We start from the raw sequence: 24,644 nt of genomic DNA on the forward strand, positions 1-24,644 counted from the left end.
AGATGTGAAACTCATGGATGCAGAGGACTGACTGTGGCTAGAAAAGGTGCTGCAGGGAGCACTTGGAAACAGCTGATGAACCTGCAGCCACTGCCTGGGAGCAGCTGGGGTATGCTGCCTCGGTTTACCCATCAGTCAGTGAGTGCCTTGTGTGTGGCGTTGGCTGGCTCTGAGGGCTTGGGGGAGGGGGCATTTGATGGCCACGAGAAAGTAAGCTGGAGTCAAGCACTGCTTGGTCCTTCCTCTGCTGATGAGATTATTGGCCCGGAGACCCTGCATTGGTGCAGGGAAGGCCATGATGGCTGAGGAATTGAAAGAGGTGTGAGAAAAGAGAGAAGGCTGGTATACTGAATAAAGGAAAAGAAGAGTTTTGTCAAAAAATAGTGTCTTTTAAAATTGGTCTGGAAGTGTTATGCTTCAGTAAGTCAGTCTGGATCCCTGATGAGCTCTGATGCTGGCCCTAACTGGTTCTCTCAGGCTGCACCTCTGCTTTCCAGCTCCCTCCTACATCCTTGTCCTATAAAGAGGGCACAGAAACTCTCCACAGTAGAGCCACATGGTGTTAGTGGGAAATAAAATTGATTAAGAACATTTACAAGCAGCAAAGTAGTAAAATGCCATGGCTTTCTGAGCTCTCATGATGGCAATAAGAGGGATGCATGGTTGGCTCCAGCCCAAAGCACTAAGGGCTCTAAGACAGGGCCTCTCCCTTCAAGGTGCTGCCATAGGAGCTTCCGGATGGAGGAAGTGGCCTTGTTGCAAAGGCTGAGCAGCTGGACCGTCTGTGCTGCCATCAAGCTGACTCGGGACCTGCTGGGCCAGCTCTCTGCTTAGCTAAGAAAGGGTAGGAAATGCGTGTTTGAGGCCTTCTGGTTTGCTCTCTTTGGTTATGCCCAGGCTCCTGGCTCCTGGAGCTAGTCCAGGATCCTCTAAACAAGAAAGAAAGACATTTTCCAATCTGGGCATTAGGAGCCACTTAATGCCCTTTCTACCTCCCCAGTGTAATCCCTTACTGTATTGTCCTGTTCATTTTGATGTACTCAGCCCCAGAGTATCTCTCTTTTGCCAATTTGGTTCTTTAAATCAGTAAGTCACTACGAATTCAGTATGTAACCATGCCTAATTATGTTGACCTCTGGAGACATCATATATTCTGCTTTTATTTCTATAGTTTGAATGTTTTTGACGTCTATTAATTGAAAGTATGTTAAAGGATAATTTACACAAGAGGATATAATCATGGCTCTCACATAACTATAAAATGAATGACATTGAAGATTTTCTTTAACTCACTATTAAGTTACGGGACCAGTAAGATGTTACAACTGCTTCAAATAAGGACTTGATTCATAGAGATTTATACTCTCCACAGCATAAAAGGAATAATTTGCATAGCTATGGACAGGAAAGATATATGTTATTATCAGTTTTCTACGTGTTAACATCTACTATTACAAAATTGTGAAATATCCTAAAGACAATCAAAGGTATACATCCCTATAGGATTAGATGATCCCTGGAGGACCTGCCGGACAAGGCTCAGCATTCTATTGAAAGAACACCCAGTAGTCTATTTTGCTCATTTTAAAATCTTACAATTTTTCCTGACCATCCTCCTTCTCCTTGTTATTACATATAACTCTAAAGATTATTCTTGATCACAAAAAAAAGGCTGGGCTCCTTAGGTTGGCTGATGACTTCTACAGTGCGTCAAGAGAGTTTATGCATCATAGAGGCCTCCTTTGACGTTTGCTTTGTAAAATTTAGAGCCATACAGTGTTGAATGATTCCAAATTGGCTTCTGCCTAGAAGTTATCAAAAGGAATCAAAGATTGGACTTGTAAAGTGTCCATTATTTTCTATCTTGCTAGGATTAGGAGACCAAGCCCTAGAAACTCCACCAAATTTTACCTGCAGATTTGACTGAATTCCTTTCTTCTAGAGGTTTCAGAAAAATACCCCAAGTACTTGCCTGGAAGTGACTTTCCTTACTAACTGTAAGACTGGACACTATAAACTGGACCTACGCCAGGTTTCTTGAGAGGACTCTGTAGGTGTTGATTCTGTAAGTACAGCCAAACTTTATTCCTTAAAATGGCTTGTCTGTTTCAGGGGACTCCAAAAAAAGTAAGAAAGAAATGGCTTGTCACACCTATTATAATAAGTGAGTATTATTCTCAAATAGGGCATTCAAGGCAAGGCTTTCGTCGCATAATCGATGCTTCCAGTTGTATTTTGGCAAAAAGGAGGACAGATTCTTACCAAACCTATGCAAACAACTCTATTGCCAAGAGATGTAAAAAGACTGGGTAAGAGTTTCTGAATTCAAAGAAGGAGAATTGTGTGAGAATCATATATCATTTACAAATGCTTCATTTAAGTTTATAAAAGGAAAATTTACAAACTTATTGTGAATTACAGATAGCATAAGAAGAGGAAAAAAGGCTTCTTACGATCCAGGAACAGAACCTTAAAACAACTGCATTTCAAATAACCTTAACAAAGTTTCCTTCATCAATTCGTTCAGCCCTGTGTAATTCTCATTCTCTTGGATCTTGGGTTAGCAATTTTGGGAAACTGCATTTCAACTATAGAGTTCTGGGAATCCTGACTCAGTTTACCAGAACAGTCTGAACGTTATCAAAGCCATGTCAGCTCAGCTTTGAAGAGTCAATAGTTTAGAGTACCTAGTGCGGTCTCTTCCACAAGGCTCTGAGACTATCTTTTGATGAAGACACAAACTCCCGCCTGCAGATTATAGTACAGTCTTAGAGTAAGCATCAAAGCAAAAGAAAAACTGTCTGCAAATAATACAGACTTGAGGCTACAGTTAATTTATTACGGTATTTTTCAAATGTGGAAATTGCAGTGAGGTTCATAAGAATATGCAACTGACAAGAAAATTTACTTGTTTCTATGCCAAACAAACATAAAAAAGCCTCTTCCCCAGTTGCCCTCCCAATCTCAGCCACATATACAGCCCACGCAGGTACTGAGCCTTGGGGTTTCAGGGATTCAGCCACAGGAAGTGGGGGCAGGGAGCTGTCCAAATCCAGCCCTCAGCTAAAGCAATAATAATGGCTGGAAGCTTAAAATAGATCCAGGGAGGAGCTCATTAATGTGAACATAGGAAGCAATTCCGCACCTCTGGCCTTATTTCTTTTGGAAATTGCTTTGGTCCATTTTTGCTTCCTTTTATTCAATGCACCAGAACATGCAGAATTTTACCAACATTTTTACCACATTTGATGATGAACTAATTTAGATTGGCCAAAATAATTGTTCCACTGGGACACAGGAATTCAACTTCAGTTCAGAAAATCCCTGACATCTGACGTAGGAGGATTTATAGGTTTAGTGGAAATTGCTTTCTCCTGCTCTCCAGATTGCATCCTGTGGGTTGATTTTTTTTGCATGAGTAAACATCCTTCTAATAATGAACAGACCAATGATGTCTTAAGAGAGAAAAAGAACAACCTTTTCCTTTTTGCTGTTTCTGGAGAGAGCTGTTTGGATTTGGAAACCCATCTTGGCTGTCCCAAATATGAAATTTGGCATCTTTCTTTTGTGGTGGGGATGGGTTTTGGCCACTGAAGGCAGAGTGCACTGGCCCGGAAGAGAAGTCCACGAGATGTCTAAGAAAGGCAGGTGAGTGGACATTTAGGGATAGAGGATTTACGAAAAGAGGGTGTGCAAAGTGAGCTTACAGTATTGTCCTACAAACAGCATCATTTCCAGCGTATGGTGTTTTGTGTGGATGTCTTTTTCTTCCCTTTCCCTTTGTTCTCCTGCTGCTCCCCCTTTAGAAAGTTAGAATTATGTTTTCTTTTAAAATGATGCTAGATTAGATCATTTTATCAGTGCATATTTTTAAATTCCTTATGAATCGCTCTGGGTGAAAGGTAGATTCTGGAAAATAGAATATGTGCACTTTTTTCTTTTTTTTAAATCAAGGGCATTTGTTTGATGTCTGCATCCTAGGGTTAGAACAAGTCTGTGAATTCTCAAATAACCAATGGGACCTCTATTTTGTGAGAATGATTCTGCTGTAATTATTTATTAGATTTGTGAATCACTTTTTAATATTTTAAAAGAAAACAAAGCAGTTTTCTTCAAGCTGTATGGCTACAAGGATCATCATTAGATGGTCCCCTACCTGTAAATTGGGAGGGCCGGGGACGGAGCTGCCTGCAGGCAAGCGCTTGCCTGTGCTCAACACTGAAGGTGCATGCCACCCTGTTCATGCCAGTACTTGCAGAGGGAGCTTAGACAGGGAACCGGGCTCCCCACCAGCTCCTTAGCACTCAGCCTCACCTGGGCTTCTGACGGCAGCACTGGCTATGTCTGTCTGGAGCGCACGCCTGCTTGCCCAGCATCAGTCAATAATATAGGAGGACTTGGAGACAACCTAATCCAGTGCTCTCTCTGTACCGATGAGGAAATGGAAACAGTAGGGCATATTGATTCCTGGTCCTTTATTAGCCTTAGCTTCACATTGAACTTCAGCTTTCTTTGAGTGTAAATATAAATAGTCTGAGAGATCAGTGAATATGAAAAGAAATCTAGCTTTGGGGAGTTTGGGGTTAGGAGGAGGGCTGTGTGTCTAGCGCCTCAGTGCCCTGCCTCTGGGGCTGGAGGGAGCCCTCTACACCTGGGCTCCCAAACAGCCAGCTGTAGCTCACAGCATTTGTTTCAAGCTGTTCTTAACAATATCACAAAACTAGGAGCTAAAATACCCGGTGGTCACGGTGAGCCCTGGGGTACTAAGGCCTGTTACCATCCAAGTCAGAAGTTGCGTGGGCAAACACAGGAACCTGTGGAGGTTGCAGCTGTAGAGATGATTTCATCCAAACGTGCTTGTAGGGATTAAAAGCAACAACAACAACAAACTCTATTGGTCATCATCAAAAACTTTTCCTAGGCCAGAGTTCGAGTGGCCACCTATTAGCAAATATTGGTGACTAAGAAGTCTAAGAGAGTGAAATAGACTTTCTTTTAAATAATTTTATTTAAAAAATTTTAATTTTAATTGACAAATTATGATTGTATATATTACTGGGGTACATACAAAATGATGTAAGGATATATGCCTACGATGTGAAATGATTAAGTCTAATTAATGTATCCGTTACCTCAAATACTATTTTTTTGTGGTGAGAACTTTTGAAATTTACTCAGCAATGTTGCAGTATACAATACACTATTTTTAACTATGGTCACCATGCTGTGCAATATGTCTCAAACAACTATGCCTCCTGTCTAACTGAAACTACCTCTTGGCCAGCATCTCCTCACCTCCTCAATCTCCCAGCCTCTGCTAAGCATCATTCTGCTCTCTGTTAATATGATTTCTATTGTTTTAGATTTCACATACAAGGGAGGTCATTCAGTTTTTGTCTTTGTTGCTTGGCTTATTTCACTAAACATAATGATGTCCTCCAGGTTTATCCATGCTGTTGCAAATGGCAGAATTTCTTTTTCTAAGGTCGAATAGTATGCCACTGTATACTACATTTTCTTTATCCATGCGTCCATTGACGGACACTTAGGTTGTGTCTATAACTTGGTTATTATGAATAATGCTACAATGAAAAACGACAGTGCAGATATCTCTTCAACAAACTGATTTCAAGTTATTTGGATATATACCTGGACATGGGATTGCTGATCATATGGTAATTCTTTTTTTAGTTTTTTGAGGTCCCATACAACTGTTTTCCATAATGGCTGTGTTCATTTATGTTCCCATCAACAGTGTTACAAGGGTTTTCTTTTCTCCACATCCTCGCCAAGGCTTGTCATTCATCTTTTTAAGTTTGTTTTTTGTTTGTTTGTTTGTTTGTTTTAGAGACAGGGTCTTTCTCTGTTACCTAGGCTGGATTGTTATGGTTTCAAGTGATCCTCCCTCCTCAGCCTCTTGAGTAGCTGGGACTACAGGTGTGCTACCATGCCTGGGTAATTACAGAAATTGTTTTTCTATAGACAGGGTCTCACTATGTGGCCCAGGCTGGTCTAGAACTCCTGGCTTCAAGTGATCCTCCCACCTTGGCCTCCGAAAGTGCCAGGATTATAGGCGTGAGCCACCATGCCTGGCCGTCTTTTGATAATAGCCATTCTGACTGGTGTGAAATGATATCTCATTGTGGTTCAAATGCGCATTTCCCTAATGACTAATGATGTTGAGGCTTTTTTCATGTATCTGTTGGCCACTTGTAGCTCTTCTTTTGAAAAATGTCTATTCAAGTCCTTTGCTCATTTTTAATCAGGTTACTTGTTTTCTTGCTATTGAGTTGAGTTTCTTATGTATTTTATATACGAACCCCTTATCAGATGTGTATGCCTTGAAAATATTGTCTTCCAATCTGCAGGTTGTCTCTTCACTGAATTAATTGTTTATTTTGTTGTGCAGAAGCTTTCTAGTTTGATGCAATCTCATTTGTCTATTTGCTTTTGGTGCCCAAGCTTTTAGAGTCAAATGCAAAAAATTCACTGCCTTGACCAATGTTGTATAACTTTTCTCCTATGTTTTCCTCTATCAGTTTTACAGTTTCAGTTCTTACACTTAAGTATTTAATCCATTTTGAATTGATTCTTGTAAATGGTGTGAGATAGAAGGTCCGATTTCATTCTGCTGCACGTGGGTATCCACTTTTCTCAACATACTTATAGGAGAGATGTATTTTTGTTTTTGTTTTTTCATTGTGTGTTTTTGGGACCTTTGTTGCAAATCAGTTGACTGTAAATGTATGGGTTTATTATTAGGCTCTCTCTTCTGTTTTACTGGTTGTTGTGTCCATCTTTATTCCAGTTCCATGATGTTTTAATTATGATAGCTTTGTAATATAGCTTGAAATCAGGTAGTGTGATGCCTCCAGCTTAGTTCTTTTTGCTCAAGATTATTTTGGCTATTTGGGATCTTTTGTGGTACCATATGAATGTTAGGATTTTTTTTTATGTCTATGAAAAATGACTTGGAGCTTCGACAGGGATTGCACTGAATCTGTAGAGCACTTTGGGAGTATGGACATTTTAACAAGATCAGTTCTTTCAATCCATAACATATCTTTCTATTTATTTTTGTCTTCTTTAATTTCTTTCATCAGTGTTTTATAGTTTTCATTGAACAAAATTTTCACTTCTTTGGTCAAATTTATTCATTAGTCATTTTTGTAACTACTGTATACTGGATTTTTAAAAATTTCTTTTTTAGATAGTTCGTTGCTAGTGTATAGAAACACTACTGATTTTTGCATGTTGAATTGTATCTGCCACTTTATTGTATTTGTTCATTAGTTCTGACAGTCTTTTTGGTGAAATCTTTATGGTTTTCTATATATAAGATCCTGTCATCAGCAAACAGCAACAATTTCACTTCTTTCTTTCCTATTTGTATGCCTTTTCTTTCTTTCCCTTGTCTGACTGCTTTGCCAAGGACTTCTGGTACTATGGTTGAATAGAAGTAGTTTGAGTGAGTCTTGTTACAGATCTTAGAGAGTGAAATAAAATTTCTTTGTAATTTTACTTTTAAAAACTTTCATTTTTTGGCCGGTGTGGTGGCTCATGCCTGTAATCCCAGCACTTTGGGAGGCCAAGGCGGGCAGATCACCTGAGGTCAAGAGATCGAGACCATCCTGGCCAACATGGTAAAACCCCCCTCTCTACTAAAAATACAAAAATTAGCTGGGTGTGGTCCAAGTGCCTGTAGTCCCAGCTATTTGGGAGGCTGAGGCAGGAGAATCACTTGAACCCAGGAGGCAGAGGTTGCAGTGAGCTGAGAGCATGCCACTGCACTCCAGTCTGGCAAGAGAGTGAGACTCCGTCTCAAAAATAAAAATAAAAACTTTCATTTTTTTAGTTATGAAAGACACATATAAATATTATTTAAATTTACCAAAAAAAGAGAAAAAAATTTTTAAAACACGTAGGTATTACCCATAATCTCCAAACCCAGAAGTAAACTTGTTAACATTTTTGTGTATTTTCTTGTCTTTTTTGGTAAGCATATACTGAATACTAAGTAGTTTGGAATTATGCTATGCATATAGTTTTATAACCTTACTGTATTTAACATAATATTATCTTCATGTTTACTTATTTTAAAAGCCAATAGAATTATCATTTGATTGGCTGCATAATCATGCAAATATGTAAATTAATGCACAGTGTGCCACCATTTTAGGGTTTTCCTCTATACAGACATTTGGTTGCTTCCTCTTGGTTATTACAAATATTCTGTATGTACGTCTCTGTATATAAAAAGAGATGTTCACATACATAATCATTTAATTAGGATAGACTCCTGGAAGTGTTCTGGATCAAATGGCACAAGAACACTGAAAGCTCCAGATAGATGTAGGCAAATCTCTTTCCAGAATGGAAGGTAGACCCAACTTATAACCCACAAGCCAGGTTAAACTTTATTTTTTGTAGCCTAAACTTTTAAAGGGCTCCCTTAATTTCATCTAGACTCTAAATCCATAAGCTGCTGCTAATTTGTATCCAGGCTTCTTTACATGGTCATGCTAATAAAAGAGCTTATATAAACATGAGCTTATATAAACAGGGGGCGAGTCCAGTGAGGTGCCGTGGGTGCAAAACTGAAGAAGGTGTTTGCACACCCCAGAGAGTGAGTGGCTCTTTAAATTTTACTCTCTACGCACCTTACCTGCCTCAATCTAGTCTCCACCCAGCAAGTAATTTGTGTTTTCTGAGAATCTCCATGGGCGGCACATCCAGATAAGGCCTGCCTTCATCAATCATGCAGAATTAAGATCAGAATACCAGGGCACTGGGCAATGTTTCTAGAATAAATCAAAACTTACTGTCTCAGGCCGGGCATGGTGGCTCATGCCTGTAACCCCAGAACTTTGGAAGGCCGAGACAAGAGGATAACTTGAGCCCAGAAGTTCGAGGCCAGCCTGGGCAACAAAGTGAGACCCTATTTCTATAAAAAATAAGCCTAGGCAACAAAGTGAGATCCTGTTTCTATAAAAAATAAAAATAAATTAAAAAAAAAACATAGCTGGGCATGGTGATGTGTGCCTGTAGTCAAAGCTACTCAGGACGCTGAAGCAAGAGGACAGCTTGAGCCTGGGATGTCGAGGCTGCAGTGAGCCGTGATCATGCCACTGCACTCCAGCCTGGGCCCATCTGATCCTGTCTCAAAAAACGCCCCCCAAACTTACTGTTGTCCTCTCCTCCTCTCTTCCCTGGGAGAATGGAAACATAACCTGTCTACACTCCAGGCCCCTAGACAATGCCAGCTAAGGCTATGGGTGGGCAAACTGATCCTACCAGATGCTGGAAGTACATTATCACACATTCTTTGTTGTGCTAAAGAATTTTCATTTCATTCTGAAGGTAAAGAGGAGGTGAATGGTCTCAGCAGATTTCCATTTCAGAGAGATGATGCTTGCTTGCTCAGCAGCATGATGGAGTGCCAGGAGTGGGGCTAGAGGGGAAACAGAGAAAGTAATCCAGAGTCTATGATCAGAGGCTGAGGCCAGGTAAGAGCTGGTGCAGGCTCATTCGTAGTTGAATGAATAGGATGGAGATGGGGGAGGAACGGCTAGGAGAGCTTTCAAGGAGCTAGAATGGTCAGAATCTGGCTTCGGGGTGAGAGAGAAGTTTAGGGTGAATGTCCAGCAGGTATTTGGATTGTACGACTGGGTTGATGGTGGTGCCAGGAAGGAGAGCAGGTGGAGGAGTAGGTTTGGGGGTGAAGGTGATGAGTTTGGTATGAACATATGAATCGAGGTGTGCTTGCAAGATACCAACAGACAGCTGTCCAGTTGGCAGGAAGGGATGTAAGACTGCAGCTCAAGAAGGAAACTGGCCTGGAGAACTAGATTTAAAGGGAGTCTCCATAGGTGGCAATGGATGAGGTGGCCGGAGACGGCATGTAGCATGAAATAAGAACCAGATCAAGGACAGACCTTGGGGAAGAGCAGCATTTAAGCAGAAGATAAAGGAAGGGGACTCAATGAAGGAAACTGGAAATGAACAACCAGAGAAATGGGAACAGAACTGGAACACAGAGGTGTCAAGGATGCCAAGAGTCTTTTTTCCACAGTTATGAAGTGCTTACTGCAGGGCAGGCACTACACTGGGCAATGAGCTCTTCACCAATCACTAAACGAGATGCGTGCGGGCTGTGCCGTCAGAGGCTTTCAGACTGTGAAGGCATTCCAGCAAGGTGTCAAGGGTTTTAAGAGGGAAGGAGTGGTCAGTAGGGTCAGATCACTCCAAGGTCAAAATCAACTAGGTAGAGGGCTGAGAAGTGAGCCCTAGACATGGCAGCTAAGTGTCATTAATGATCATCCCAAGAAGAGACAGGTGTCAGCGGGTTGAGAGAAGAGAAAATGGAGTGAATCTGAGCAGCATTTACAAGAAACTTGACGTGAACTGAAAGACTGAGATGGGAAGAAGATGGAGACAGAAGAGATTTAGGGAGGAGGGACTTGGAGGGTTCAAAGGATGAAGAGAGGCCAGGGCGGCAACAATGTGGCATGAAGCGTTGCTGTCGAATCCCTGTCATGAACAACAAGGAGAAAGCTGTGGGATTATGGACCAGGGCTCTGATTGTCCCAAACGCCTTGACATTTGATTTTCTCTTAACTTAGTAGTGCTCTGTCTTCATCTTGGCCCTCTGCTCCCCGGAAAGTCTGCTTGAACTTTGGAGTCCTCACTTTATGCTTCCTGGTCCTCATCTCTCTGCTGATTACAACCTGCCCCTCCTCCTTGCAGCCTCCCGAGGCCTCTGCACCTGCTGCTTCCATGCTCACAATGCCCTTCTCTTTCTTTCTTATTTCTCTGGTCCATTTCTTTTCTTCCTCCAATATTTAGCAGAAGTGTCACCTCCTCTGAGAAGCCTTCCTTGGTCCTCCCTCACCCCCTGGCTCTCAAGTCTCAATTAGGTGATTTACTTCTGAGTTTCTGCAGCTCTCCACCACTCTTCTCTCCAAGGACTAATCCCTCAGCCTTTTTTTTTTTAATCTCGTCTGTCTCTGCTTCTAGACTGTGAGCCCTTTAAGGGCTCAACCTGTACCCTTTATCCTGGTTTTCCCACAGATGAATGCTCATGAAATGTTGAGCATGAATAAATGAGTGAATCCTGACCCTTGCTAGCTATTTCCTGTATTTCATTCATTCATTGATTCAACAAATATTTATTGAAGGCACTGTACTCCAGGCACTGTGCCCATGGCTTGGGAGGCAGTGGTAAGCAAAATAGACCTGCTCCTCCCCTTGAGGTGCTGACAGTCTAGTGGGGGAGACCGACCTTAATCAGACCATTTTTTCAGAATGCAAAAATCAAAAATTTTGCGGAAGGCTGGGCATGATGGCTTACACCTGTAATCCCAGCACTTTGGGAGGCCAAGGCAGGAGGATTGCTTGAGCCTGAGAGTTCGAGACCAGACTCGGCAACATAGTGAGACCTCATTTCTACAAAAACAAGCAAAATTAGCCAGGTGTGATGGCACACACCTGTAGTCCTAGCTACTTGGGAGGCTGAGGTGGGAGGACCATTTGAGCCTGGGAGGTTGAGGCTGCAGTGAACTGAGATTGCAATGCTGCACTACAGCCTGGGTGGCAGTGAGACCTATTTCAAAAAAAAAAAAATTTTTTTTTTTTTTTGGCAGAGTATCAGTCCTTCAAGGATCTTAGAAACATCCTTATTTTAAAGATGAAAAGAACAAGGCCCAAAAAGGTATACGACCTTGTGCCGTGATCACATAACCTACCCACAGAGCCCCACGGCCCCCACGTCTCCACTTCTGGTGCTCTCCTCTCACCCTTATAAAATGAAAGAAAGTTATATTGATGGACATAAAACCCAGGTTGAACCAAGTGAAAATGTTTTTGTACATCAAAATCAGTCAAACGTCAGCCATTTCACGTGGTTCAAATTAACATTTTCTTGCCTAATTCTTAAGCAAGCCAGTAAAGTTAGTATTGTTCCCCCCATTTTATAGGAAGCTGAGGCACAGAAAGATCAAGTAAGTTGCCGAAGGTTAACAGCTAGTTTGGGGCTCCCCTGGGATTGAAAGTGAAGTCTGGCTGATCCCAAGTCGGCACCCCTTCCAGTACCATACATGGCCTCATCAAATAAATCTAACCTCAGACAAGCAGTGGCGGCTCTTGGGATTGCGGGGATAGCACTGAGAAGACCTCGTGTGTGAGTCTTGACTCACCCCTGCTGAAGGCCTGGTCTCTGCTCCACTCCCCAGGCCAGGGGGCAGGAGGTGAAGTAAAGTAGAGGTGGTGCATCCGCAGTTTTGCATTCTGAAATGCATTGCAGGCTGTCTCCCTGACAAACATCCATTTTTGTTTGTTTGTTTTGGTTTTGTTTTTAAGCAGCTGAGATACTTAATTAGCTATGGGAATTTCAAAAGGCATTTAACAAGAGTCTAAAATGCTGGCATCAGGTCAAATAGGTATCTACAAGTTAGAAAGTAGTATGGTCTATAAGAAACGAGAATTCTAATAAAGAGAATAGGTAACAAAATTTAGAGCTTTAAATTAAAAAAAAAAAAGAAAGAAAGAAAGAAAGTAACCCAGTATCTTCAAGTGGGAAGGCATATGGTATTCCCAGGCACAGGAATTCAAACACACGTACAAGGGAAAAAAAGGGATGATCTCGGCTGAGTTTTTTTGTTTTTGTTTTTTTTTTAAGCCCACAACTTGGACGATAGGCTGAGATTTTAACTAAGAAGCAGGTAGACAAACATATTCTTGATGTGTTGTTTTTTACTCTGAGGCAGAGCAGTAGCAGGCCAGGGCTGTCCGTGTGTTAGAGGCCCACCAAGATGGTGGGAACAGAAGTCAGTAATGGTGACGAGAAGACAACTTGATCAAATACCCGAGACCCTACAGAAGCTGAGAGCTCAAAGCTGGGCCTGTCCCCCGTACCCCAGACAGCCCTCACAGCCCTTTGGCTGCGGGCAACAGCTCAGATCTCCCTTGGATGTGCAGGCCTCAGAGGTCCAAGAGTGTTCGTACTCCATCAGCCAGGGATCTCCAGAGGACCAGAACCAATAGGCTGTCCACATACACATCCTTATGCCTTCCGCTGTCTGGATCACACATCTGTGGGGGCTGCCAAGTCTGAGATCTGCAGGGCAGACCAGCAGACTGGAAATTCTGGCAGAACCTGGCGTGTTGCCGTCTTGAGTAGGACGGCAGTCTGGAAGCCAATTCCTCCTTCTTCAGAATTCTTTCATCTTCAAGAAACCTTAGACTTTTTCTCTGAAGGCCTATAACTGACTGGATGGGGGTTCCCCACATGATAGAGGGTAATCTGCTTTATTTCAAGTCCACTGATCTAAGTGTTCCTCACATCTTTTAAAAAATACAGTTACAGCAATATTTAGATTGAGGTTTGACCAGAACCAGTACCATGGTCGAGCCATGTTGACCCGTAAAATTAACCACCACACATTTTAGAGAACGTGATTTGAAAAGCAGATTATTAGTTACCAGAAATCCATTTAGGAAGGAATAAAAGGAAATGAACTATTTAATATTTACAACCAAGGAAAAATACAAAATGCTCAACTCATTGTGTGGAAGAATGCACAGCCCCTAGAACAATTCAAGAAATGCAATATAAATAACATGATGGGTGCATGCTCATTGAGTTAATGAAAGTTAAACCCACGCGCACACCCTAGTGCTAGTGGGTCTGTGTGGAACCCACACCCCCATTGGTGCACCTCTGTCAGGGGACTGACCTTTCTAGCATCGCCTTCAGCCGACAGGACTGGAGTTGTGAAGCACCTCTCACGTCTCAGGGTGCCCGCCGCCTTCTGGAATGGACTTGAAAGGTTTTGGAGCCATCTCATTGCCTAGTGCCTTATTTCACAGCTGAGGAAACAGACCTGGAGAGAAGCAACTTGCCGTCTCCCACTGGTCAGCAAAACGGGCTCAAGGAAGCGTGCTGGCTTCCTAACTGCCTGCTGTCCTCCTCCTGTGCCAGACCGTGGCCTCAGAGAGTTGTGCAAAAGAGCTCCATTTTAAAAATGAGAAGTCACAACTTTGGCCGAACATTGTAATCACCTGAGGTTTGAAGACTATTCGTGGCTGGTCCCACCCTTGGAGGTTCTGATTTAATTGGTCTGCTCGGTGGCCCGAGATTTTTAAGCTCCTCAGGTGATTTCAATGTGTAATCAGGGCTGAGCATTATTAGATGGTTGCGTGCTCCACGTCCACTATTCTGGCAGCAACTAATTCTTTTCCCTCTTCCTAATTAGAAGACCACTCTCTCTGATGGAGAATAGCAAAGTAAAATTGGATTCTGTCAGCAGAATCTCAGCCTTATCATAATTGTTTATTAACATCACCTCATCTCTGCCAGGCGCGGCACACTTGTGATCCCAGCATTTGGGGAGTGCAAGGCAGGCAAATCACTTGAACTCAGAAGTTTAAGACTGGCCTGGGCAACATGGCAAAACCCTGACTCCACAAAAAAAAAAACACAAAAATTAGCTTGGCATGGTGGCACATGCCTGTAATCCCAGCCACTCAGGAGGATGAGGTGGGAGGATAGCTTGAGCCCAGGAGGTCAAGGCTGCAGCCGGCCAAGATTGTGCCACTGCATTGCAGCCTGGGCAACAAAGTGAGACCCTCTCTGTCTCTTGCTCAAAAAAATATTAAAATTAAAAAAAATTAAAACCTCACTTCATCTTCTCCAAGCAGTGTATTTCCTTCTACTGACTCTCCTAGCTCAGGATGCAACGGGAAAGAAGAATTCTTGTCTTTACCATGTCTTTTGAGTCTCATTTAGATGCTGGCCTCCCTTGACTCATTTCTTAGGGGTCCCTTCAATTCTGTGGAATACACCTTTGGGTTTGTGCTTCTCCTTCCATATTTCGTACCTGTCTTTGTAAAGTCAGTTCTGCACACCTCTAAGAGATGAATGACATAGAAGCCAGGCATGGTGGCTCACAACTATCATCCCAACACCGAGTGGGCTTGAGGTGGAAGAATCCCTTGAACCTAGGATTCAAAGACCCGCTTGGGCAACACAGTGAGACCCCCTCACTACACAATTTCTTTTTAATTAGCTGGGCATGGGATCACACACCTGTGGTCCTAGCTGCTTGGGAGGCTGAGGCAGGAGGATTGCTTTAGCCCAGGAAGTTGAGGCTGCAGTGAGCTATAATAGTACCACTACACTCCAGCCTTGGGCAACAGAGAGAGATCTTGTTCAAAAAACAAAAAAGTAGAGTCTCTCATCTACTGATCCCACGGTGAAATGAGTGGGAGTCAGAAGGCCTATCACCACAACAGCGCGGTGTGCACCTTCTGAGAAAAGCAGGTAAAGGAGAGAAGCACTGAATTTAGTGGAAGGAGAAAAGTCCAGGAATGCTTTCAGGAGGAGGTGGTATTTTATCTGGAGGTGCATGGATTTGTCTGGGTAAGAAAGGTAGGAAGAATGGTAAGAAGGGCAGTCCAGATAGTTGGGACATCGAGAGCAAAGCATATAGAGGTAATGGACAACGGCAAGAAATTGGGAGCAGAGTGGGAGCTGAGAGTGGGTAAGCAAGTGGGAGCCTTATTATGGGCCTTATATGCCCAACTTCCATGGATTTTACTTTGAGGATGAAAGGTTTTAAGAAGGGAAGTGGCATAATTGTGATTTTCATTCCAAGGTGTTGGTGGGATGGTTGGATTACAGAAGGGCAAGACCAGAGGCAGGAAAGCCTGCTGCCTCCCATGTGCTAAGTAATGACACCTGAGGCAGGGGCCATGGGGATGGAGGGGCAGGAGAGCAGGGGTGGGGTGGGGGGTGTTGAGAAGGTCAGCCAGGGCTGGCCGCCTGACTGCTGTGGGCAGGGCCGCAGATGGCCTTTCCTGGTCTTTATGCATATCAGAAAAATGTACCTCTATGAGCAGATACACCTGTAAGCAGTGGAGCTAGAGCTGGCTGCACCCTGGAGGAGGATGTGAGAGATGTGGGGGGAGGGACGCCAAGGACAGTATCTGGGTGTTTTGCGCCACATACAAGGACTTCTTTTCTTGGCCGTTACAAATGCCAAGAAAGCAAGATCATTTTCATTAGCCAGTTTCTGCTTCCTTGTAAACATTAATTTCTCTATCTTCTCAGATGAAATAACCAGCAAGGTGAAGTATAACTTATCAGATGCTTGGCCATTAGCTGAATGAGCCTTCCAGCAGCCCTCCCTCCTCACAAACCCCATCCCTGCTCCAGCTCACCTTCCAGAGAGTTCTGGTACCTCTTTTGGGAAAACATGCATGCACAGACTAAGAACTCGAACAAGCAGACAACAAGAAGAAGTCTCATGGGTTGGAACTTGTCATTTTATCCAAAAGTGGGTGTTCAACAAATGTACACCCTATGTTCAGTTCAAAAAGCTGTCTTGAATGTCATCCTATATCATCCTAACTTGGTACATGCCTATCCTTTCTTCATAACCTCCTGGGTCTCATTCAATAAATATTTATTGTGCACCAACTTTGTGCAAGGTCCGTATTAGCTCCTACATGAGGAGCTGATAAGCTCAGACCTTCCACATCTAAGCCAGATTCCTGGCAGTGAGAGGCAAATCTTGCAACACGATGCTGAGGCCAGCCTTGCTTCCAACACTGGAGCCAGAACACCTGGCTCTGACTTCTGGCTCCTTGACTTTTACAAGTTATTTAAAGTCTCTGTGTCTCAGTTTTCTATGTATAAAATGAGGATAATGACGGGGCTTACCTCATAGAGTTGTTTTGAGGAATAAACGGAGTTAACGCACGTAACAGGAGTCAGCATAGTAATGAGCACACAGGAAGGGCTCAAGCAGTGTTAGTTTTTCCTATGATTTGTTTTGTGTAACACCTGATTTCAAGATTAATAATCATACCCTCTGCTGGTAAAAAAAAAAAAAAAAAAAAAAAAAAAAAAATGCCAATAAGGCCAGGCGCGGTGGCTCACACCTGTAATCCTAGCACTTCGGGAGGCTGAGGTGGGTGGATCACCTGAGGTCAGGTGTTCAAGACCAGCCTGGCCATCAGGGTAAAACCCCACCTTAAAAAAAAAAATGCCAATGATGTGAAAAATATTCCATGATATAATTTGAGTTTAAAAGAAAATTTCAAACAGTGTAATTCTCCAAAAATTAGAATAAGCCGGGTGCAGTGGCATGTGCCTGTAGTCCCAGCTACTCGGGAGGCTGAGGCTGGAGGATCACTTGAGCCCAGGAGTTCTGGACTGTAGTGCGCTATACGGATTGGGTGTCCACACAAAGTTCGGCATCAATATGGTGACCTCCCAGGAGCAGGGGACCACCAGGTTGCCTAAGGAGGGGTAAACCGGCCCAGGTCGGAAACGGAGGAGCAGGTCAAAACTCCCATGCTGATCAGTAGTGGGATTGCGCCTGTGAATAGCCACTATACTCCAGCCTGAGTAACATAGCGAGACCCTGTGTCTAAAAAAAAAAAAAAAAAAAAAAAAAAATGACAGAGGTTGCTTCTGAGTTATATTCATCTTCTCCTTTATGATTAATCTATTTTCTAAATTTTTTTACATGTAAAGAGGAAAAATAGTTATTTAGAAATATTAAACAACAGTGAAAAAGACTATAACTTTATTCTGTTCATCAGTCTTCTCTTGGCTAGAATCCAGGCTTCATGAAGGCAAAGCCAGTGGCATCTCAGAATCTGACAAACCTCGTTTCAACAATGTCTGGTTTCATTTCAGCCCGGCCCAAAGTCAAAGTAAGAGCTGGGCTAAAATTTTTTTTCATTCCAACTTCCTCTTTCATTCTCTCCTGTCTCCCGTTTTAGGTGCCCATCTATTCAGCTCATCTTAGGGTGGCTGATTCCTTCCTTCATTCAGCTGATAGGTATTGAGAGTCCACAGGGGTCCAGCCCCGTGCAAGGGACTGAATAAAAAGAGAACTCTGCCCTCGGAGTCCTCCAGCCTCACGCTGTCCCTGCTGCCCATCAACCATGATGGCCCATCGCCGGAAACGCATGCCACTCCCCGGTCTGAGCTCTGCCCACGCCTGCAGAGCGCACACCTGCCTCTGCTCTATTTTGCTACAGATGACATAATCCCTGTGCATCTGTCCTGATGTGTCCCTGTGCATCAATCAAGTCCTGGCAGAAAACAGCATTGCCTTCAAAAGGGCTTAACTCATGATAATTGAATAAAAGGACAATTCGAAGAGAGATGGACAGAGTTCAGGGATCCAGTCAGGCATGCTGATGCCCCCAAGGACGAGGAACAGCAGGAAGCCAGGACTACCCCTTGACTAGAAGGGGAAATATTATTATTGGAGCTTATTGAAGATACTGTGATTATCTGCAGTCACAGAGCAACACAGGCATTGCTAGTCCCTGGCATCAAAGCAGGGAGAGAATGAAGAATAAATATCCTGACCTCTTTCTTCTTCCTCCTCCTCCTCTCTCATCTCCTATCAGTGCCCATTTGACTGAAATCATGAGCCAAAGAGCGAGGATGCTCAAATGATGCAGTTCACCTGGCAATGTATTGACTCTCATGATAACGGTTTTATGGTGGATCGAAGTTAAAATGTACATATCCTTAAGAGCCTCCTACAAGAGGGGCATCCACTTCAGGCCTGGGTAGACCAGTGGGGAGCTGTTTTAGGTCAGACCTCTGCAAATCAAGCCTTCTAAGTAACGAATCCTCTAGTTTCTACTGTAGTACTTGGGAAATGCTCCACAAAAGGTTAAATGAATGCATTGAAGATTCCAGTTTTTCCTTCTTCTTTCACATTTTATTCTGGTTAGATTTGAAGCAAATCTGGAGGGAGAGGGATGCTTGGTTGATTTGAGTACCTAGACTGTCACTGCAATGTCTTTACTTTTTATGTTCACAGTAGGCCTCAAAGACAAAGACGAGAAGTACACGAAGACGCCCACAAGCAAGTCAGGTATGGCCAGAAGCACATGCACACCGTTCTGCAGATGCTTCTTTCCTGAACCTCAACCATAGTGATTTTCAGCAGAGCCCCCTCCACGACCCCTCACCAAGGATCAGGAAGTGGAGGGTGGGGGACCAGTGCAAGGGGAGCCTGAAAGGAGAAAGCAGGTGGGGGTGGGGGACAGCTCCTGGATCAAGCTGGTGAAAGAGGATGTCAGTGGCAATGGGGGCTGGTGTTCCTCCTCTTGAGCCTGGGCTCCTCCCTATACCTGTAAGCAGCTCACTGGTTCAGATTCTTTCCCTGGGCCATCTCCTTGGCAGTCAGCACTGTAGTTTCCTCACTTTAGAAGGACACTTCCTGGTGGGTATGGAAATGGCAGAGGCTCCTCTTGTTCGTGTACTACTTTCTGGTTTGAGAAGTACTTCCAGGTTGGGTGCAGTGGCTAACGCCTGTAATCCCAGCACTTTGGGAGGCGAGGTGGGAAGACTGCTTGCAGGTCAGGGGTTTGAGACCAGCCTGGGCAACACAGTGGGATCCCCATCTCTACAGAACATTTAAACATTAACTGGACTCAGTTGCTTGTACCTGTAGTTCCAGCTATTTGGGAGGTTGAGATGGAGGATCACTTGAGCCCAGGATCCCTGGAGGTCTAGAGTTTGAGGCTGAAGTGAGCTCATGATAGGTCGCTGTGCTCCGGTTTGGGTGACAGAACAAGGCCCTGTGTCTAAAAATAAATAAATAAATAAATAAAAATATAAAATAAAGAGGGGATAAGCCGGGCGTGGTGGCTCAAGCCTGTAATCCCAGCACTTTGGGAGGCCGAGATGGGTGGATCACGAGGTCAAGAGATCGAGACCATCCTGGTCAACATGGTGAAACCCTGTCTCTACTAAAAATACAAAAAATTATCTGGGCATGGTGGCACGTGCCTGTAATCCCAGCTACTCAGGAGGCTGAGGCAGGAGAATTGCCTGAACCCAGGAGGCGGAGGTTGCGGTGAGCTGAGATCGCGCCATTGCACTCCAGCCTGGGTAACAAGAGCGAAACTCCGTCTCAAAATAAATAAATAAATAAATACAAATAAAAAATAAAGAGGGGATAACTAAGAATATATATCTGTATATACTTGTATATATACAGATATATATATAAGAAACTGGTCAGATAGACAAGAAACCAATAAGAAAAACACCTGGCCACGTGTGGTGGCTCACACCTGTAATTCTAGCACTTTGGGAGGCTGAGGGGGGTGGATCACTTGAGGCCAGGAGTTTGAGACTAACTTGGCCAACATGGCGAACCCCACATCTCTGCTAAAAATATAAAACTTAGCTGGGCGAGGTGGCGGCTGGCTGTAATCTCAGCTACTTGGGAGGCTGAGGCACAAGAATCACTTAAACCTGGGAGGCGGAGGTTGCAGTGAGTCGAGATCATACCACTGCACTCCAGCCTGGGTGACAGAATGAGACTCTTGTCTCAAAGAAGAAAAAGCAAAACACCTGTGGATGAGGGCTAGGTAGGGGCAGGGTGGGTGGAAGCAGAAAGGAGATGCTGAGTCTTCACATTTCTTTTTTAAAAAAATTGTCAAATGCTAAAAGTATGTTACCAATTGAGAAAAAGTGAAAGTAAATACAAATGACCCCAGGTGCAGTTCAGAAGTAGCAGCAGGAGGATGCCAACTATCCTTCCATGCAGACAGGATAGTTGGCATTGCCCTCGAGGGTAAGGCCCCAATCCCTCCACAGCGGGACAAGAGAGGTTGGCATGCCAGGCTTGGACCATACTCACTAGCTCTCCTCTCCAGCTCCCCCTCCCCCTCCCCCAAAGCTAAGACACTTTAAGGGAATTTGGACTATTAGTAATAAGAGTGGAACCAGCAATTTTCAGTCTTGGTTACGCATTCAAATCATCTGCTAAGCTTTAAAAATACCAATTTCCAGACCCTATTCTTCGACCGTTCAAATCAGCATCTCTGAGGTTGGGCCTGGGCATCAGTATTTTTAAAGCTCCGCAGTCATGGTCAAAGCCAATGTCTTGGACCTTCTGGGTCAGTTCATTTATCCAGAAAGAGGGAGAAAGGAAGAGGGGATGTCCAACAGCTTCAAAGAAGAAATAGCACCCCCCGTCACACCTATCCAAATCAAGTCAGAATGCAAGTTCTTTTTTGTTTGGCTTGGCTGGGATATATGATCAACCTGGTTTCTTCCGCCTTGGCAGCCCAATTCTGAAACGAAGCCCTGACATCACCAAATCGCCTCTGACAAAGTCGGAACAGCTTCTGAGGATAGATGATCATGATTTCAGCATGAGGCCTGGTTTCGGAGGTAGGGGATGTACACTGGCGGGGTGTCCTCTTCCTTTTGGTCCTCTGTCTGTGGGCAGGAAATTCAGCCAAGGGACAGCACAGCTTCGCTCTCCCCTGTCCCGGTCTGCCTCAGTTGTGCTTGGTGGACAAGACATGGAGCCCACGGAACATTCTGAGCATCTGCCTTGCCCAGTCCTGGGTTCTGCTGAACAGTCTCAGGAGGTATCTGCGGCTGGATGGCTACTGCCCCTGACAAGGATGGCTCACAGTGAGGGAGGCCAGCAGGAAGGGCAGGGGGACATAGGGCAGCCGCCGCCGAATGCGGCTCCCTAAAAATGCTCTGAAGTAACAACTTTGAATTATATTTGTTGTCATCTGGGAGCTGGCAGACAGAGTTCAGGGTGCATATCCTTGGCAGAGGGTGGTCCGCTGGTTTAAATTAAATGGGAATAGCTTGAGAGAATAATGATTTGGTCCAGAAGAATGGCAAAGCCCTTTGAAGCTTAGCCTGCAGCTGCTGGGTTTCAACCTTCTTAGGGTCAAGAAGTTTTCATCCTTATGGGTTTATTTTTCTGGAAAAGAAATATTTATTTTAGAAATCAGACTTGGCTGGGCATGGTGTCTCATGCGTGAAATCCTAACGCTTTGGGAGGCTGAGGCGGGCGGATTGAGCTCAGGACTTTGAGAACAACCTGAGCAACATGGTGAAACCCTGTCTCTACTAAAAATACAAAAATTAGCCAGCTGTGGTGGTGTGCACCTATAGTCCCAGCTATTCAGGAGGCTGAGGTATGAGAACTGCTTGAACCCAGGAGGCAGAGGTTGCAGTGAGCTGACATCACACCACTGCACTCCTGCCTGGGCAACAGAGTGAGACACTGTCTCCAAAAAATTTTTTTTAAAAAGAAATCATTCTCATACCTTTTATTTCTTCTAGTCACTTTTGCCCAAGGAATAAATAGGCTGTGGAACAGAGTCTCTATCCAGTCCATAATCCACCATTGTTGAATCCAAACCCACCTTTACTCCAGAATGATTCAGTGTGCTCCACGCCTGCCCTTCATCCTGACAGCAGGGAAGAAAGGGGGCAGGAATCAATTCCCTTTATTATGCTTCCTTATTCTTTATCAGTATTGAGTCGGCATGGCCCAGAAATAACAAAAAAATCAAATGCTTTAAAGCCGTCCTTGAACAGGCATCCTGCCTTCCCTGAAGCTACTCCATCATGTTGCAAAGATGCAGGTCTGTGGGTCTGGCAAATGATCTGAATGTGACTTCAGTTCTGAGTGCCTATCACCAAACAATGCCTTTCTCATGGCCAGATGAGAGACGCTGGCTTCCAGGATGAAAGGGGGTGCAAAATCGGAAGGCAAATCTAGAGAATAATGTGGGTGACCTCATGCTAAGAAGTCAGTTACTCTTAGATCAGACCCAGCCTTTGACCTAGGCCTTCATCATACCTTCAGAGGAGCATATATAACCAAGAAAGGATGTTTCCAGACTTTCGTTGGAATATTTCAGAAAGCCAGCCTATGATACCATGCTTTCATCTCTGGTTTGACTTCAGGTTGGTGTGACCAAACCTCCAAGTCTAACATGACATTGAGGTTCCAGGGGAAATGCTCATTTTGCCTATTTTCTCCATACTAAAAGTTGGAGTAAAAATAGTGAATGCTCTTCCTGTACACCAGTAATAGACTTCAAGAGAGCCAAATCAAGAACGAACTGCCATTCACAATTGCTACAAAGAGAATAAAGTACCTAGGAATACAACTAACAAGGAACGTAAAGGACCTCTTCAAGGAGAACTACAAGCCATTGCTCAACGAAATAAGAGAGGATACAAACAGATGGAGAAACATTCCATGTTCATGGTTAGGAAGAATCAACATCGTGAAAATGGCCATACTGCCCAAAGTAATTTACAGATTCAACGCTATTCCCATCAAGCTACCAATGACCTTCTTCACAGAACTGGAAAAAAACACCTTAAACTTCATATGGAACCAAAAGAGAGCCTGCATAGCCAAGTCAATTCTAAGCAAAAAGAACAAGGCAGGAGGCATCACACTACCGGACTTCAAACTATACTACAAGGCTACAGTAATCAAAACAGCACGGTACTGGTACCAAAACAGAGATATAGACCAATGGAACAGAACAGAGCCCTCACAGGAAATACAACATACCCACAACCATCTGATCTTCGACAAACCTGACAAAAACAAGCAATGGGGAAAGGACTCCCTGTTTAATAAATGGTGTTGGGAAAACTGGCTAGCCATGTGCAGAAAGCAGAAACAGGACCCCTTCCTGACACATTACACCAAAATTAACTCCAGATAGATTAAAGACTTAAACATCAGACTTAATACCATAAAAACCTTAGAAGAAAATCTAGGCAAAACCATACAGGACATAGGTGTAGGCAAGGACTTCATGACCAAAACGCCAAAAGCAATGGCAACAAAAGCCAAAATAGACAAATGGGACCTAATCAAACTCCACAGCTTCTGCACGGCAAAAGAAACAGTCAGTAGAGTGAATCGGCAACCAACAGAATGGGAAAAAATTTTTGCAGCCTACCCATCTGACAAGGGGCTGATATCCAGAATTTACAAAGAACTAAAGCAGATCTACAAGAAAAAAACAAACAAGCCCATTCAAAAATGGGCGAAGGATATGAACAGATACTTTACAAAAGAAGACATACAGGAGGCCAACAAACATATGAAAAAATGCTCATCATCACTGGTCATCAGAGAAATGCAAATCAAAACCACATTGAGATACCATCTCACACCAGTTAGAATGGCGATCATTAAAAAATCGGGAAACAACAGATGCTGGAGAGGATGTGGAGAAATAGGAACACTTCTACACTGTTGGTGGGAATGTAAATTAATTCAACCATTGTGGAAGACAGTGTGGCGATTCCTCAAGGACCTAAAAATAGAAATCCCATTTGACCCAGCAATCCCATTACTGGGTATATATCCAAAGGATTATAAATCATTCTACTACAAGGACACGTGCACACGAATGTTCATTGCAGCACTGTTTACAATAGCAAAGACCTGGAACCAACCCAAATGCCCAACGATGATAGACTGGATAGGGAAAATGTGGTACATATACACCATGGAATATTACGCAGCCATCAAAAACGATGAGTTCACGTCCTTTGTAGGGACATGGATGAACCTGGAAACCATCATTCTCAGCAAACTGACACAAGAGCAGAAAATCAAACACCGTATATTCTCACTCATAGGCGGGTGTTGAACAATGAGAACACATGGACACAGGGAGGGGAGCACTACACACTGGGGTCCGTTGGGGGGAAATGGGGGAGGGGCGGGTGGGTGGGGAGGTGGGAAGAGATAGCATGGGGAGAAATGACAGATACAGGTGAGGGGACGGAAGGCAGCAAACCACACTGC

The 24,644-nt window shown here is 43.7% G+C and overlaps 1 protein-coding gene across 1 annotated transcript in view; it reads left to right on the forward strand.

The window, feature by feature from the left end:
* The first annotated feature begins 3,460 nt into the window (after window positions 1–3,460).
* GABRR1 (gamma-aminobutyric acid type A receptor subunit rho1) overlaps window positions 3,461–24,644 on the forward strand; it is a 43,341-nt gene continuing 22,157 nt past the window's right edge. The window contains exons 1-3 of the mRNA XM_010333796.3: window positions 3,461–3,648; window positions 18,852–18,905; window positions 21,114–21,220. Of these exons, the coding sequence (XP_010332098.1) occupies window positions 3,545–3,648; window positions 18,852–18,905; window positions 21,114–21,220 (265 nt within the window). The 5' untranslated portion in view covers window positions 3,461–3,544. The remainder of the gene's footprint in view (window positions 3,649–18,851; window positions 18,906–21,113; window positions 21,221–24,644) is intronic.

Source organism: Saimiri boliviensis, chromosome 4 (assembly GCF_048565385.1).
Source record: "Saimiri boliviensis isolate mSaiBol1 chromosome 4, mSaiBol1.pri, whole genome shotgun sequence".
NCBI lineage: Eukaryota > Metazoa > Chordata > Mammalia > Primates > Cebidae > Saimiri > Saimiri boliviensis.